Source organism: Oryzias latipes, chromosome 23 (genome assembly GCF_053564925.1).
Source record: "Oryzias latipes strain Hd-rR chromosome 23, Olatipes_Hd-rR_3.1".
In the NCBI taxonomy this organism is placed as follows: domain Eukaryota; kingdom Metazoa; phylum Chordata; class Actinopteri; order Beloniformes; family Adrianichthyidae; genus Oryzias; species Oryzias latipes.
The window spans coordinates 17,892,600-17,909,161 of NC_136259.1; the positions used below are offsets into that span (position 1 = coordinate 17,892,600).

Sequence of the window (16,562 nt, forward strand, 5' to 3'; positions counted from 1 at the left end):
TATCCTAAACAACTATTTTAAAAAAACTTTTTGAAACGTAACATTGTATATCATATTTCTGAGAGGATGTTGATTCTGTCCTATTGTGATGCTCACATTTTATAATTTTTCTGAAATTGTATTTACATGACTTATTTGAAACAGATTATCTAAACCGATTAACTGATTATCTCAAATTTATTTGTGTAGTTTTTTTTGTTGAATTGTCTGTTTGCTGACTCACTAGCGAGCAAACTCTGTCTTCTTTGACTACAATACCCAGAATGCCATTCGCCGTGCTTCGCTACGGTGGTTGCTGCTAACTGACCTTTCTTGTTCCTACGTATGGAACTAAAATGTTCAGGTTTTCATGACAAGCCCTTTCGTCTGGTTATTTATCTGCCGAAAAAAAAACATTAAATTTACGTTTTTAACTAGGATATTATAAAAGTAAATTCAATTCTGTAGGATTCATTCGCGTTGCCATGGTTACTCACAGACGCCCGAAACAGGAAGCCACTGCCGCAAAGAAGTAAACAAGGACATGGCGGTAAGAAAACATTGTGTTACATTTTTGTCTAATCTAATTATTGTTTTTATTAAGCGTGTTGCTCAGCTGAAACAGTTGAGCTTTAATGTTCATATGGAAAATTCAGCTTATTAACGTCAATGGTTTAACCGTTCATTTTACACAGCGGCCTCTACTTTTCTTTGGCAAATTAAACAGCTGAACTTAGAGGCACAAACTGCAGAATAAGATTGAACTGCTGATCATTCACAACTATTAAAGACAATAAAAGCTTTTTTTCTAATGCAAATCATGCTTCTTGATGTAACTGACATCGAATATATATAAATATTTAAATATCTTTACTTGTTAAGATCAAGCAAAATACCCATTGAATATGTTCTGACCTCATAATTGAAGTCCATTTAAAAAGTAATTAAGAATATTTTACAGTTCTTGAATTTCATAGTTTTGTGTGTAATACATTTATTTTAGTTTATCTTTTCAATATGTATTTAATGTATTTAATTGCAGAAGGATGGAATTTTATCAGCTGAGATGGTGTCTGAAGGGATGGTGCATCAGGAGCGGTTTGTCAACAGGCTCCAGCACATGTACCGCAGCCTTTCTTTATCTGTAAGATAAACTCCCAGAAGGCTGTACTGATTTTTTTTTTTTTTTTTTTTTTTTTACTAAAATACAAAGATGTTTACTTATTTCATTTGTATTTTTCTCTAATGAAGGGCCACAATCTCAGTGATGTGTCCGTGTTGTCTAATTATGTGCATCTTCAAAAGTTAATATTGCCACACAACCAAATTAAAGGTAACTTTTTTCTAAATTTATTACAGATAAGCAATATATTTTATTCTGTCACTATGGTCATAAAATGATATAGTTAGGGTATGGTTTATTTTTATTTGAAATGTTCATTTTGTCCTTTTTTCCACTGTTTAAACAATCTTTATTCATTTGCTAGATCTATCCTGTGTAAGCCATATGCCCTGCCTTGTCATTCTGGATGCCTCCCACAATGAAATCTCCACTTTTTTCCATTTTGAGCCACCCAAGAAACTCAAGGTAAAACACGGGACCTTGATCTGACAGAATAAGTATTCAGGCTTACACTTTATCTACAACACTATCCCTCTGGATAAATCTAGATTAAAAGCCGATCTGTAGTCACTTTGAATACTTTCCACTTTAAATCAATTGATCTTGAATAGTAGTGAAAATTATCAAAAGCTTTTTAGTCATTTTAGTCTTTAGTGAAGCGTCCTTTAAAATGTTTTGTCTTGTCAAACATATTTAAGTTTATTCGGTTCTTTAAACATAACATTTTGACTACTTTTGAACAATTATCAACATTAACCAAAAGGGACCTGGTTAAAGAATCACACTTATCAAAGCCTATCCAAAGATACAATTTACACCGAAACAAAACTTAAGTTGATAAATTTGACACAAACATAAAATCAAAAGTACTTAACCAAGTACATGTTCTTATATACACATACATATACACATGCACATACACAAATAAATACATATATTGACTAAGTCATAGGATATATATATTTCAATAAAAAAGTGACCTACTTCTTTAAAGTATTAACTAATTCAAGATTTTTATTTCCCAATTGTTCTTGTTCTGCATGATTCAAACATTCAAACATTAAAAATATCTCTCAAATAAAAATCTTCCTCTCCTCTTTTAAAAAAAGTAACTGCACTCCCAAGGGCAAACTACTTTTAAAGGCACAAAATGAAATTTCCAACATTCTTATATGCACAATATCCAGAAAATTGTATGTATTTGATTTTTTAGGTAGTGTAGATTCGGGAAAACCAACTTTAATTACGGCTCTCATTTTTTCTGAAGTTTATTATTGCGTGCCTTGAAGTTTGATTGCCTTTTTTTGTTTATTTTTAAGGAGGTCAACTTCTCCTACAACCTTTTAACAGAAATGAAGAGTCTATTTGCTTATGAATCCCTTAGTAAATTGATTTTGGACTGTATCCTTGCAATCATCTCCTTCTCTGTTAATTGTTTTTGTCATTCTTTAATAACTAACATCTTGTTTTACCTATTTTTTTGTGCTTGTGTTGTTTTGTTTATGAGCTGCACAGCAGGAGTGTTGTGTCCTTAATAAATCTGTGCCCAGACAACAGTATCAGTGAAATCACTGGTCTTGAACAGTGCTATAGACTCACCCATCTCAGCTTGGCTCACAACAAGATCTCAAGGATCAGTGGCCTAGATGGCTTGCCTCTCACGTACCTCTGCTTGGTGAGTTTTATTCCTTAAAGCACTTTGAGTGACATATGTTGGAAAAGTGCTACATAAATAAAGGTTGATTTGATTTGATCAAGAATCAGACAGACTAATAACGACTTTGAATAAAGACAATTACAAGCACATTTCCTTATAATGCTCATCGGAGATGATTAACTCTGTAAAACCCTCTATAGAAATTACATTTTGTTTGAAATTAAAAGGAATTTTAAACTCTTTGATGTAATCCACCAATAACTACAATAATTTTAATTATGATCCTGAGTGTTCAGCAAAAAGCACCTTATTTACCTACTGTCTCAAATTTGACACACACATTTTTAACTTGGTGTAACTAATTAATTATCAACAAATTTTGTATAATATCAGTACAGCAAGTAGCCGGTTATGAAAATAAGTAATAGATGATTTATTTTCATAGTCAAGTTTTGAAAACTAGCTGAAAATTTTCCTGCCTAAAGTGTTTTTGAGATTTTTAAGGAGGCAGCCATGAAATACCTTTTACTGCCCCTAGTGGAAAGATGATACACTACAGGGTAGAAAACATGGGGCTATGGATTTTTAAGGAAAGTTTTGATCAAGCTATCGAGATAGGAGTCCAACAAATGTTTGTTTTTGAATATGATGTGAAAGGTTAAAAAACGTTAATTATAAGGGCATTTTCTGCTAAAAGTTGTTTTTTTCGGTGAGTTGGCTGCTATCACATACATTGTTATCCTTTCATATATGCATCTGACTTTGTTTATTCTTGGTTTCACCTTTTGTTTTCATTTGATTCTATTTATTTTTTATTTTTTTGTTTTGGCCATGGTTTCACATTCAGCAGACCCTTGGCCTCATGTTCCAAAACCACCATATGGCTCAACAGCAGGGCTTTTCTCTAACATTCTGCCTCTCCACTTGTAAATGTGTGTGCATGTGTGCTGACATGCGCGTTCTGGTCTTTTATCTGTGTTTCCTCATTGTCAGCATGCATCAGTCTGGCTGCATCTGCCCCTGACTGTAGCTCAGCTTTGGGAGCAGCTGCTAGTGTTTGAGCGAACCTGGACAGAAATCAGCAGACACACACACACACACACACACACATGTCCCATCCATCCAGCTTCTGTCTAATCCCATTCTTGACCTCTCTTCCTCACATTCAGCCTCCCTAAACAGCGTGGCACTGTCAGCCAGCTTGTTTCGCAGCCCATCACAGCACCGACCCGGTTCTTCCAGGGACCAGCATGGTCACCCACCCTCTCTGACAAGAGCCCTCTGCCAGGCAACATGCTTGGCAAGAGTGGTACAAGGTGTGGCCAAACAACTAGAAAACAACTTTCGCCAGTGGAATAGAGGGAAGCTGACACCAGAGAGTGCCCCAGCCTTGTTCTTCTGTTAGTTTGCGTGCTGGGCTAGCACTTTGCCAGCTGTTAGGCTGTCAGTCTGCGGCTGTCAGGTTGTAGCAGCTGCTCAGGTCTGCCATTCAGCTTAAGACTCATGGAGTTAGAATTGCCAAAAAGCCTCTGATATTTATTATCAAGAATGACCAAGGTCATATAAATCAGAGCTGTCAATAGAAAGCTGTTTTGCATGAAAATCATGTACTTGCTTCTTAAAATGCTTTTTTTTTTTCTTCCTGTCTGTGTCCAGAGGGGGAACCAGCTCCAGAAGATTGACGGTTTAGAGAATGTTAAGAGCCTGCAGGTTCTTGATTTGTCTCTGAATCGTGTCACCTGTCTCACAGGGCTTCAGAGCCTCCAGCTTCTCTGTTCCATTAACCTGGAAAAAAATCAGGTAGGAGGCACAAATCATAGATAAATCTGAAGGAAATCTGCAAACAATAAATAAGCAGAAATGTGTATTTTCGTCAACATCTAAAATACTGTTCTTCAAAAGTGCTTTGAAATATGTTAACAAAGTTGTCATAATTAAAAGACTCGCTATGAGAAAATTAAGCCTTAATTTTTTTTCTGAGTATTTAAAAAAAAAAAGTCCTAGAAAACAACAATTTTTTAAAATTTTGGCTAGAAAACGGCTTAATCATAATTAAAAGACCACTGAGAACACTTTTGCAATAGATGGAAAGATGATTGTAGTGGGACTTTAAAATATCTACTCAATATCTATATCTAATAGTTGTAGACAGGTTTTAAGATATTTTCATGTTAAAAAAAGAAAACTAAAAAAATTGGTTTGTGTTTTGTTCCAGATTAGTGAAATTGATGAATGTAAACATATTCACAACCTGCTGCTGCTGAGAGATCTCAATCTGCTGGAAAACCCTTTGCAGGTGCAGAATACAACTATGAAATCTATATTTGTAGAAAACATAGCCTGTACCATTTAGTCTTCATTTTGTTTTGCTAATTAAGGTATTGGTGCTTTTTCCGTGTAACCTTTCTTTAGGATGGGAACAAAAAATGTCTTTAACGACTGAGTAGATTACACCCTTTTAAAAATGATTGTAATTTTAGGAGCAGCCCAATTACCGATTAGCAGTCATCTTCCTCCTTCAACACTTGACGATGCTGGACCAAGAAGTGGTTACCGCAGAGGAAAAGGTGTGAACGGCATAAAGTCTGTATGGTTCTGATTTGTGTTAGAAAAATGTGTACAGTAGAAAATAACACACTCTTGAACTCTAGGTTACATCCGCCAACAAATATGACCCTCCAATGGATTTAGTGGCAGCAAGAGATCACATGACCAATCTCGTGTATCAGCTGATGCAGCCCCAGGTCTTATTTGACAGGTTCGAATTTTTTTTTTTTTTACTTTAGTTTAATATTTTGGGTGAAATAAAACCTTTTCTATACCCAAAACCACTCTGATGAAGACAGATTTTTTCTTATTGTTGTTTGAGTCAAATCCCCTTTTGTGTTAGGAAATTCAAAATTTTCTACAGATGAAAATGACATTGCAACATATTTACCGTCTTTATTTATGTCGAAATCACTTTAGAAACTTTTAGAGTGTTAATTAACGCTCTCAACTTTACACTTGCACATGTAGGATCTGTCACTCTTACATGATTTAAAAAAAACGAAATTAACGTTTTACCTAACTGAATGTTAAAATTAATTGATGATTTGGTTTTTACATCATTATTATGGACGTTTCAGAACAATTCCAATAAGCAATACTTTGAAAAACAAAGAATGTAAGACTGTTGTTTTCAGATCAGAGCTGCAATTTATCTTCCCCCTGTAATATCAACACTCCTAAAGAAATAAAATTGCTTTATGCATCAGCACTTTTTGTAAACATTCATCATCGGAAAATAAAAACAGCAACTATAGTCAATTTGCAGTTCTCCTCTGCGCTTTTCAGAAAAAGCACCACCATATTACCCACAAGGCCACACTGTTTATTGGCTATAAATGGGGCTTTTAAGAACAGTGAGATTTTATTCTCTGGTTTCACGATGTACTTTACTCACTTCTTGAAACTCATGGTGACTTTTTGTTTCTATTGGAAGATAATGAAAGGCTTTAGTGTGTGTTTGATTCTGCAGTACGCTGCCCAGTGTGGACTCTCCATACCCGCTGCTGGTGCTAACTGGTCCTCAAGGCTGTGGGAAAAGAGAGCTAGTTCACAGACTGTGCCAAGAGTTCTGTGATTACTTTTGCTATGGGTTAGTCTCAACCATTTTAGATGTTTATTTCACATGATGGTGTGAGATATTCATATTTAATCTGCCAATCGTGATGTACGTGTTTAAAGGCTGTGCTACGTTGTTTGCCACTCACCTGAACTTAAAGACCCACTCCGATAAAAGTTGTGTTTTTAGCATGTTTTTGTGTCATTTTTCTCATGAGGGAGGATATATGTAAAGAAATTAAGATTAAAATACAATTTCTAAGTATTTGTTTTTTCAAATCGTTCCAAATTAGAAGCAGAAGAAAAAATGGCATTTAAAAAAAAGAGCATATTTGTGACTGGGCAGGGCCACTATGGGGAGGTGGATGGGGGCCGGTGTTGCTCCCGGCCATCGGTCCCGCCCACAACTGAGATTTTTAATAAACTCCTGCTGCTCTATTGAAACTATGTCCTAGAAAACGACACAAGTTTTAGATTCAGGCTAAAAACGGCATCATAATAGTAAAAAAGAGCACTGGGGACGCTTTGAAAATAGATAAAAAGGATCGGATCGGGACTTTAAGGAATCGTACATTTGCAATGCATCACAGGAGATAATAGCACATTACTATAAGTTTGAGGAAAAACACATGCAAAAGGGTCTGGTTCTCACCTGGCAATTGGCTCGACTGTTTGGCATGGTCTCAAAGACATAACCGGCCTTCCTCAGTCGATATAAATTTAGGATCTTTACATACCTGCACTTTGTAAATCAAAATGTCGGACATAACACCACAGATTTCTGGGACTTTAAATGTCTTCCAGCCCTCCATCTGGGTTTTGTGTGTTTTCCCAGGCTTTCTCACGCCACACGAGAACCATACAGTGGAGAGGAGAATGGAATTGATTACCATTTTATCAATGAGGAAGACTTTCAGAACATGATTCGCATGGTAAGTCCACCTAAAATTTAACTGCCTCTCTTTTAAGCTAAGTATCTGGAAGACCTACTAGATGTTGTAAAACTTATTTTTGCTTTATTCTAATGAAGAGTCATCATTTGTTTGTACCATAGTCAAGCCACAGTTTGATTTAAAGGTGCTTATTCTTAATGGAGTCAGACTCTTAGTTCATATCGACCCCTCCCGCCCCCACTTTTGGCTTCACTAAACTGCAAAGTTGGGATAATTGGTTTGTGTTTAGGTGAATTGATTTTATTTTAATTTGGTGACTCGGATCTCTTTTTTTTTGTCGTGATTTTTAGAGTCAGATCACTGAAAATGAGATTAAATAAACAAAACAAATTCCTAAGAGGTGTTCACTTATTTTACTTCTCTCCCCTTCACAAATGTCTTAATCTCTTTTTTTGAAATGAAAATAAATATCCTTTGTCTGCACATTCTTACTATCCATCTCCCTATTTCAAGCTGCTTTCGGTTTAAGAATGTTGGAAGAAAATCTATGAAGCCCTGAGTCGCGTGGTGAATTACTCAGGGAAGGCTTTGAAGTGGACATTCATGCCTTTTGTCAATTTCAAAGCCTTTAAAGTCTGTTACTCTCCAGTTTGATTCATGCATGTGTTTTTTTTTAACGTACTCTAATCTAAAATTGCCAGCCACTAAGTTTTTTGCAGTTTCATCTTCTGTTTCTTAAAATGTGCTCTTATCCTTTAAGAGTTGCTGACTCCTGTCCTCAGATGACCTTCATTATCAACAGTTATAACCTCCTGAAAACTGAAAAACTCCCTTTCTTTATAACTTTTTCCATGGAGCCAAAGTAAAAATAGTTGAAATGGATCCACATAGGCTTACGTCAAGTTTTATAAACATATTTGGGATATTACATTTATGAAAATATTATGATCTGGTGTGGATCATTGCATGATCTTTAAATTACACAATTTAAATACTTTTGAAACAAAAATATCCAGCTCCAACCAAATAAAGTCAATTCAGTTGCCATTTTTTTTGCAGTATGCACGCTGCCATGTTGGAACCAGAAATTGTTGGTCTGAGTGAACGTTTCTGTGGCAACCGCTCTTGCCAATCAGGAGTGAGCTTGTTGGGGGTTTTGGGAACAGTGGGGTTTTATTGTTCCCAAAACCAAAGAATACAACCTATTCTTGGAGAGCCTGTTGCCTTCACTGCAACCAAGACTGCTCTCTCTCTCTCCCTCATGAACCAACATTCACATGCTCTTATATAAGACCTGGCCCCTCCCTTGAGCCAGGTGGTTCCACTTCAGCATAATTGTCTGAATTTTGGTCAAGCGCTACGAAAGCCTACCTAACCCGGAGTTCGGTTCCTTGTGTGGAGTTTCAGTCAGGGGAAACTGCCACACACATTAAACTTGTGTGTTTCTATGGTAACTAACGTGCTCTGTTTGTTGGACAGGTAGAGTTAACAGCTTTGGTGGTAATGTCTTCTTTTTGTTCTTGTGACTTGATGCTTGGAAGGGCAAGTTTATCCAGACCATGCAGTACAAGGGCCATCGATTCGGTCTCAGCAGAGACACGATAGAAGGCGCAGCCAGAGAGGGGTTGGCCTGCTGTGTGCATATGGAGCTGGAGGTATGCATGTGAAGTGGTTGAGTGTATTTTCTTCATATCACTTTGTTGGAGTTGATAAGGTAAGATTTCTATTTTTGTCCGACAGGGTGCGCTTAGTCTGAAGAAGAGCTGCTTTAAGCCGCGATTCATCCTGGTCATTCCCTCCCAGGAGGAAAACTACATATCCCACCTGAAAAGCCGCAGCCTCTACACCCCAGCTCAGATTGATGCTGCTGTGTCACGCATAGACCTCTACATCAGGACCAATGAGCAGCATCCAGGATTCTTTGATAACGTTGTTCCCTGTGGTAATGAAGGAAAGCGCTTTGTCACTGAGGAGTTTTATCATAACCTACCGACTCCCTGGAGAGATATTTGGATTCTCCTTATGGATTTTATGATAATGATAGTCAAAGTTGGGGGGACCTTGGCATCATTCCTCTGCTCACAGACAGTTTGTTATTATAATGTCCTGCAAACTAGAGTCCAAGTAAAGCAGCAGATTGATGACATCACTTCACTAAAATCCATACACTATACTTTCAGCTTAATTACAGCATGTATCAAAGAGACACAGCTGCCCAACATTTGTGTTTATCTTCCGACATAATAGCACTCAGACATGTTAGCCTTTTTTAATGAGATGAACCTACAGCAAGAGTCACACACTCATCATTTTTATGTACTGCCAGCTCACTCCTAATTACACCAAGGTCCTCATTCCCACATCTTTGATGCATTACTGTTTAAGGGTGTTAGCTCTGCTGAGGAGCAGTTTTCTTGAATGCGTTTTGTTATGATTGCTTGCGCAGATGACTGGGAGGAAGCCTATCAGTCGCTGCGACAGATAGTGATGGAGGACCTGTTGCTGGAGGAGGAAGAAGGGCAGAGAAGGGGCAAAGTTAGCACATCTACAGGTGGCTCTTGCTTTGTATACAAAGACTTTATTCATTTGTGTAATAACACACAAACTGGAAAGTAGGATTTTGTGTTTGCATGTTTAAAGTCCTACTCCGATTATCTTTTGATCTATTTTCAAAGTGTTTCCACTGGTCTTCTAATTATGATTATGCTGTTTTTAGGCACTTATGTTGTATTCTAGAAAAGTTTCTGCAGAGTGGCAGGAGATTAAAAAATTCATCTCTGAGTTGTTAGCCCGACTGTTGACACAGAGTAAGCCCTTCTTCATTTCCCGTCATCCATTTATTTACACGCTCTCCCGCTAGTTTACAACCCCTCACAACCCCAAGCTAACATTACTGGTGCAACAAAAATGGCAAGCAGTATCAGAGATATCCAGCCGTACGTTGATCTAGTTGTCTGCAAAGAGATTCATCATAATGTATTGGAGCAAGGAGCTTGTTGCCTGCCATCTGCAGCTTCTATATCACAGCTACAAGCTTTTTCCTCCGGAATTTTTCCATCTGTTCCTAATTCACAACAATTTGAATAAATACTCAGAAATGCAATTTTGTGCTGAATTTTCTTCATATATGTCCTCCATCATCGTAAAAATTCTAAAAACACTAGAAGAAGAAAAACCTTTTCATCGGGTCTTAAAGGCTTCGTTTTGTTATTTTTTCTCTTAAAGGTTAGTTGGAGTGATGGAGGCATGACATGACATTGTGTTAGGCCTCTCGTTCTTAAAAAGCTTCTATCAGTTGCTAAGCGCCACCAGAACTCAGGAAATGCTTTGCAGTATCTGGATGCAGAAGCTGGTTTTGGTCCTGCGTCCTGCAACTTGATCAGACTGAGATGTGTGGAATTTAGAGATCAGGAAAAGCTTTAGCAAATCTCTCCAAAAGCTGGCATCACTTTTAAGGATAATCTGAGTCAAAGATGGGGTGTGTTTGATGTGATAGATTGTTTTATGAGTCAGTGGTGTCAAAGTAACATTTAGGAGCTTAATGTTTACTGCCTGTACATTACTGGATGATCAGAGTACATTCATTTTCTGTGTATGGATTGAAGGCTGCAATCTGTCACAGGAAGTTTACTACATTATTATTATTAAGTTGACTACTGTTTTTTTCTTTATCATTTATTCCTGTACAGCAGTATTCTTTTTTAACACCGAGTTCAAAAACATGCCTCAAACATGTTTTTTAAGAAGTTTAAAGTGTTGCATTGAAAAAATGTGGGGCGCTTAAAATTTTGTAATATTATTTCACCCAAACAGAAAGAAATAACCTTTTTCATGCTGTACACAACGAGTTAAAATGACACGAATTTTGCATAATTTTTTTTTTTTCTCTCTTTAGGACATGATTCAGCAGAGAAAGCACCCCCACAACAGTCAGAGCCAGCATCAGAACCCTTAGCATCCCTCTCTGCATCACCTCTGGATCCCTCTGGAACCCAATTTAACAACATCCAGGCCAAGATCGGCTCTCATAAGAGTTCTGCTGTGAATAAAACTCGCATAATGCCTTGTTTATTGGTTACAAAGCCTGCACATTAGTTAGGAACATGAAATTCTACAAATAAAGTGTCCTCTAAGAATATTTTTTCTACAACTGAGCATGATCCTGTCAGCCACTTCCTCTCTCATTTTATTTTCTTTCCTATCTTTTTTTCTCTATGCCACTACTGCAGGAGGCAGCATCCATCAGGAGGCGAGAACAGCTTTTGAGGGAGGCTTTGTTGGGGAAGAGTCCAGGGGTCTGCAGGCAGCTTTTCAAACGGTACTAATAAAGTAGGAGTCCCTCCACCCCTCTTCAGTGCTCCATTTTACGTAGGCACTCTCAGTTTGGTCAAATTAGTTTAATTGCAGCATTTGTCCCATGCAACAATATTTGGATGGTTTACTTTGCGTTGGAGCCTGAGGATGAAGTGGCAGGTGTTTCAATTATTTGAATGTAGCTGTTTTTTAATTGAAGTGGCTCACACAAAGCGCTCTTCAATCTCTTATCTCAGAACAAAAGGTGATTGATTGAAACTCTCCGAAGCGGCAATTTACTACAGAAAAGGGAAAAACCGAATGAGAAAGTGCTATTTTAGCATTTTCTTGTTTGTTTGTTTTTTTTTTTCGTTTTTTTTGGGACACTTCCACCCCATCATCGTCGCTTCACAAGGAGAATCCTGATACTCGCTTCAAGGAGGACAGCAGGCAAGAACACGCAGAGTGAAATATAGTATTTTAGCAAGCACAACAACCAAAAATACTAGGATTACTGACTGGATTGATATACTTAAAAGTAGAAAATAAGAATACTAAAACATTTTATTTTATCAGAAACATTTAGAGACTAAAGATTTACGAGCTTTTTCAACTTCCCAGGATCTGTTTTTGCAATCTCATGTTCATCTTTATGGCTCTCATTCTCCTCTCTTAAATCAAACTTGACCAGAATTACACAGACACTTCCTAAAACACACAAAAAAGTCCCACATTTAACAGCTCCAGAAGCAGTTCCAGAAGCAGAAGATCAGGAAGGCTCCAGGACCCGATGGAGTCTCTCCCTCCTGCCTGAAAGTCTGTGCTGACCAGCTAGCTCCCATCTTCACCAGGATCTTCAACAGCTCCCTGGAGATGTGTGTGGTACCTGCATGCCTCAAACTCTCCACCATCATTCCAGTCCCCAAGAAGTCCCCAGTCACAGGACTAAATGACTACAGACCAGTCGCCCTGACCTCGGTAGTCATGAAATCCTTCGAACGACTGGTGCTGAACCACCTGAAGGTCATCACAGAGCCTCTGCTAGACCCCCTGCAGTTTGCCTACAGAGCAAACAGGTCAGGGGACGACGCAGTCAACATGGCTCTCCACTACATCCTGCACCACCTGGACTCTGCAGACACCTACGCACGGGTCCTATTCGTGGACTATAGCTCTGCATTTAATACCATCGTCCCAGAGCTCCTCCACCAGAAGTTGTCCCAGCTCGCCGTGCCTCTCCCCACCTGTCAGTGGATCATCAGTTTCCTCACCGACAGGAGGCAGCAGGTAAAACTGGGTCGCTTCACATCCAGCACCCGGATCCTGAACACTGGCGCCCCCCAGGGGTGTGTTCTCTCCCCTCTGCTCTTCTCCCTCTACACCAATGACTGCAGATCAGGAGCCCCCTCTGTGAAACTCTTGAAGTTTGCAGACGACACCACAGTCATTGGGCTCATCCGGGACGGTGATGAGACTGCATATAGAGGAGAAGTGGAGCGGCTAGTCCTCTGGAGCAGCCAGAACCACCTGGAGCTGAACCCACTCAAAACAGTGGAGATGACAGTGGACTTCAGGAGGAACCCCTCCACTCCCCCCCCACTCACAATTCTCAACAGCACTGTCCCCTCAACAGACTCACACAGGTTCCTGGGGTCCACCATCTCACGGGACCTTAAGTGGACCGCTCACATTGACTCACTCCGGAAAAAGGCTCAGCAGAGGTTGTACTTCCTGCGACAACTCAAGAAGTTCAACCTGCCTCAGGAGCTGCTGACCATTTTCTACACTGCAATAATCCAGTCTGTCCTGACCACATCCATCACGGTCTGGTTTGGTTCAGCTACCAGACACGACAGAAACAGACTTCAGAGAATCATCAGATCTGCTGAGAGGATTATTGGTACCAGCCTTCTCCCCATTCAGGACCTGTACCGATCCCGTGCCAGGAAGCGGGCTGGCAGGATCGTAAAAGACCCCTCTCATCCTGGACACTGCCTTTTTAGCCTCCTCCCGTCAGGGCGACGCTTTAGGACACTGCGAACCAAAACCACTCGCCACAAAGACAGCTTCTTCCCCCGAGCTGTCACTCTTATGAACACCTGACTCCAGACTACTCAAGGACACTGTACAATCACATAAACTGTCCAACTGGAATTACTGCTGCTGCATTTTTCATTTTTTATTTTTTATCTTTTTGTCTTGTTATTTCAATCTATTTCCTTATTCAGTTATGTTTATTTATTCATACAGCTACCTTACACTTACCTTCTTTTATATTATTTATCCCTTTATTATTTATCCTTCTACCTTGCTAGTTTGCACGAGAGCACAAGTAACCGAAGTCAAATTCCCTGTACATGCGCTGTACTTGGCAAATAAAGTGATTCTGATTCTGATTCTGAGCTTTTGCTCGTTTTGACTCTCACACCCAACAGGTGTTTCTGTTTGGGAGGGCAAATTTCTTGAAATCTTGGTAGCTGCTGTTTTTCCACAAACCATTTTAACATTTGCTTTTTTAATTTCAATCTTTTGTCTTTCACCTTAATAATTTTTCTTCTCCACTTTTTTACAAGTAGCTCAGATGAAACACGGAGAAGTTCAGCCCTTTCAGTTCCCAGTTCGGCTGGAGCTTTAATGGAGCTCTTAGCTGTATCTATCCCAGGACAAATCCAGGAAGCACTCAAAGGTGAACCATTATAATCAATGTTGGTAAAAAAATAAAACAATGTTTGCAATGTTGAATTTTTGAGAAAAGGTATGTCTGTCTGCATCCCTGAACTTAAATATTTTGATTTCAGATGATCCTGGATCAAGTCAAGCTTCTCTTTCAGGAGTCGATCACCCCATGGTTGCCGTGTCTCCATCCTCTGAGAAATGCCCCAAATCTAACCTAAAATCTATTTTGCCACCAATTCCTAATGGAAGAAAGAGTCCTGCAGCCACCAATCCAGGCTTTTCCCCTAATCTCAGCACAAACCCGGGAGTCTCAGAGGGTGGGAAATGAGGTTTTCGTAAGTTTGTGATTTTGTGCACTTAATTGAAGCTAAATATGTTTACTGTTGCTGTCCTAGTAAGAATCATTTGTAGTTTTTGTAAAAATAAAGATTTTCCTAATGTCCCACTCCGAATATTTTTTGATCTGTTGTAAAAGCAATCCCAGTGGTCTTTTAATTATGATTATGCCGTTGTTAGCCACAATCCAAAATCCTGTGTCATTAGAAATCTGTTTCTGAGTTGTGGGCGGGATCGTTGTGAAAAAATTGCCACAAGAACAGGTTAATTTTCATCGGAGTGGGTCTTTAACCACATATGTCACAGCAAAAGCATTTAAAATTAAGCTTAATGTTAATTGTTAGTAAAAAATTTGTCACAACTTATAGACTTTAAGGTCATTTCTGGTACAATTAAGGTTGACTTGCACAAAAAATACTGAGGGTTTTGCATTTCCTGCTCTTCATCTTCAGCTTTGCTGCTGATGTGTCGACGGTGATCTTCTGTGTGTAACCCGGAGCTCTTGTCATTGATGATAAATACGTCATTAATCTTTATCTGTTCTGAGGGGATTATTTATTCAACTGGAAATGCGCTCCTGTGGAGGTTGTTGACAGGTTTGAAACAATCACAAGCATGTTTCTGAAAGCGTACGTCCTGCTCACAGCCAGCATGCTCCTGTCGTCACGTTTCAGAGTTTCATCCGGCATTAATTAGTGATTCATCGCAAATAGAAATTGTCAGCTGTCACAGATGCGTGCATTGCTTATTTAACTGCTCCCTCAGCCAGTCGGCTTGTATGCGCATGTGGGTTTGTGCACACACATCGGGCTCCTTTTGTTTCCTGACGTATAGGTGTGTGTACAGCTCGTTTTGCGCACACACAAAGCACACCTGGCCATTCATCACTGTCTGTCTTCCTCTGAGGCAGCAGATGTTGCAACCCTGTCATAATTCTTTGGAAGTTTGATGCCAGACTTTGTCTTTAGGGCCCCTGGGGTCTAACCTACTTACACTGCAGCCTGCACCTCCCTAAGCCTTATCACGGACAAGCAAGGTGTTTTATTTATTTTTTTTTTTTACATTAGATAGGTGCGTTCAAGACAAATAGGTATGAAATGAGATGAGGATGAAAAGAATGGGAATCTGCGTCTGTTTTGTTGGATTTTTCCTGCATCTTTTAATTCCAAGGAGGAAGACTGAATCCCAGCAACAGCTGGGATTCTTTTAAGTGACACACAACTGACCAAAAGCAAGGAAAGTTTTTTTGTCTCCCTGCTCCGTTCCACGGTTTACCAATCTGAACTCACCTCAGAAGCAGCTAAAACATTAACATGTCGTGAGCTTTTCCTCTTGTCGTAACTCACAGAGACACTTTTCATCAGAGTGAAAAAGAGAGCTTATGTTTTCTGGTTTGTGAGATTTATGTCTTGAGGATGTTAAGGACAGATTTCCAATTTGAAGGCTACAAAGCATTTGTGGGGATGTAAAGTTATTTCTTTTAAAAACATTCAAAGATTATTTAGATACTTTTTTAAATTAGAACTTTTTTTTGCATAAAATGAAATAAAAAGGTTTAACTGAGGTAGTATAGTCCAATTACTACAATGAGGCATTCACCAGCTCGTTTCTAGAGTGAAAACAAGCTGAGTCTCCTCAGTAAAGCTGTTTTTATTCTTCAGCAGATTAACTGTGAACAAATTTCTGACTGTCTTCAGACTTTTAATGCATTCATTCGTGTTCAGGAGCCAACTTCAGTTTAACATAATGATACTCTCACGTTGCCAAAGCTATTTCCATACTCCATTTCCCTGTGCCAATACAGGATAATACTCAGCCTGAACCTCCCATCGCTTTCATACAGCTCGCAAAATGAGCTAACTTGTCTGATTTTTAAAAAGATATATATCAAAATGGTTTCAAACATTGTGCTTATTTCTGAGTTTCACATGTCCATTTTTAACTCAAAAATCGCTCATGTCTGCTCCTGCATTCTTTGGAAGATACGAGGCCCTCTGGT

General features: G+C 38.9%; 1 protein-coding gene across 11 annotated transcripts; it reads left to right on the forward strand.

Annotated features, from left to right (window-relative positions):
• Positions 1–260: 260 nt before the first annotated feature.
• On the forward strand, positions 261–14,670 carry lrguk (leucine-rich repeats and guanylate kinase domain containing). Of its 11 annotated transcripts, none has more exons than XM_011491136.4 (19): positions 261–529; positions 1,022–1,123; positions 1,231–1,312; positions 1,467–1,567; positions 2,422–2,503; positions 2,653–2,777; positions 4,416–4,559; positions 4,975–5,055; positions 5,240–5,326; positions 5,411–5,517; positions 6,280–6,399; positions 7,201–7,297; positions 8,800–8,913; positions 8,999–9,200; positions 9,705–9,809; positions 11,154–11,299; positions 11,488–11,576; positions 14,125–14,237; positions 14,350–14,670. In XM_011491136.4, the coding sequence occupies exons 1-19, from the start codon at positions 524–526 to the stop codon at positions 14,553–14,555; spliced, it is 2,109 nt and encodes a 702-aa protein (XP_011489438.1). In that variant the 5' UTR covers positions 261–523; the 3' UTR covers positions 14,556–14,670. The 11 variants fall into 11 exon arrangements, with proteins under 11 accessions (XP_011489438.1, XP_004083089.1, XP_078798404.1 ...); XM_004083041.5 differs by having other exon boundaries at positions 14,128–14,237; XM_078942278.1 differs by having other exon boundaries at positions 9,705–9,788.
• Positions 14,671–16,562: the final 1,892 nt, after the last annotated feature.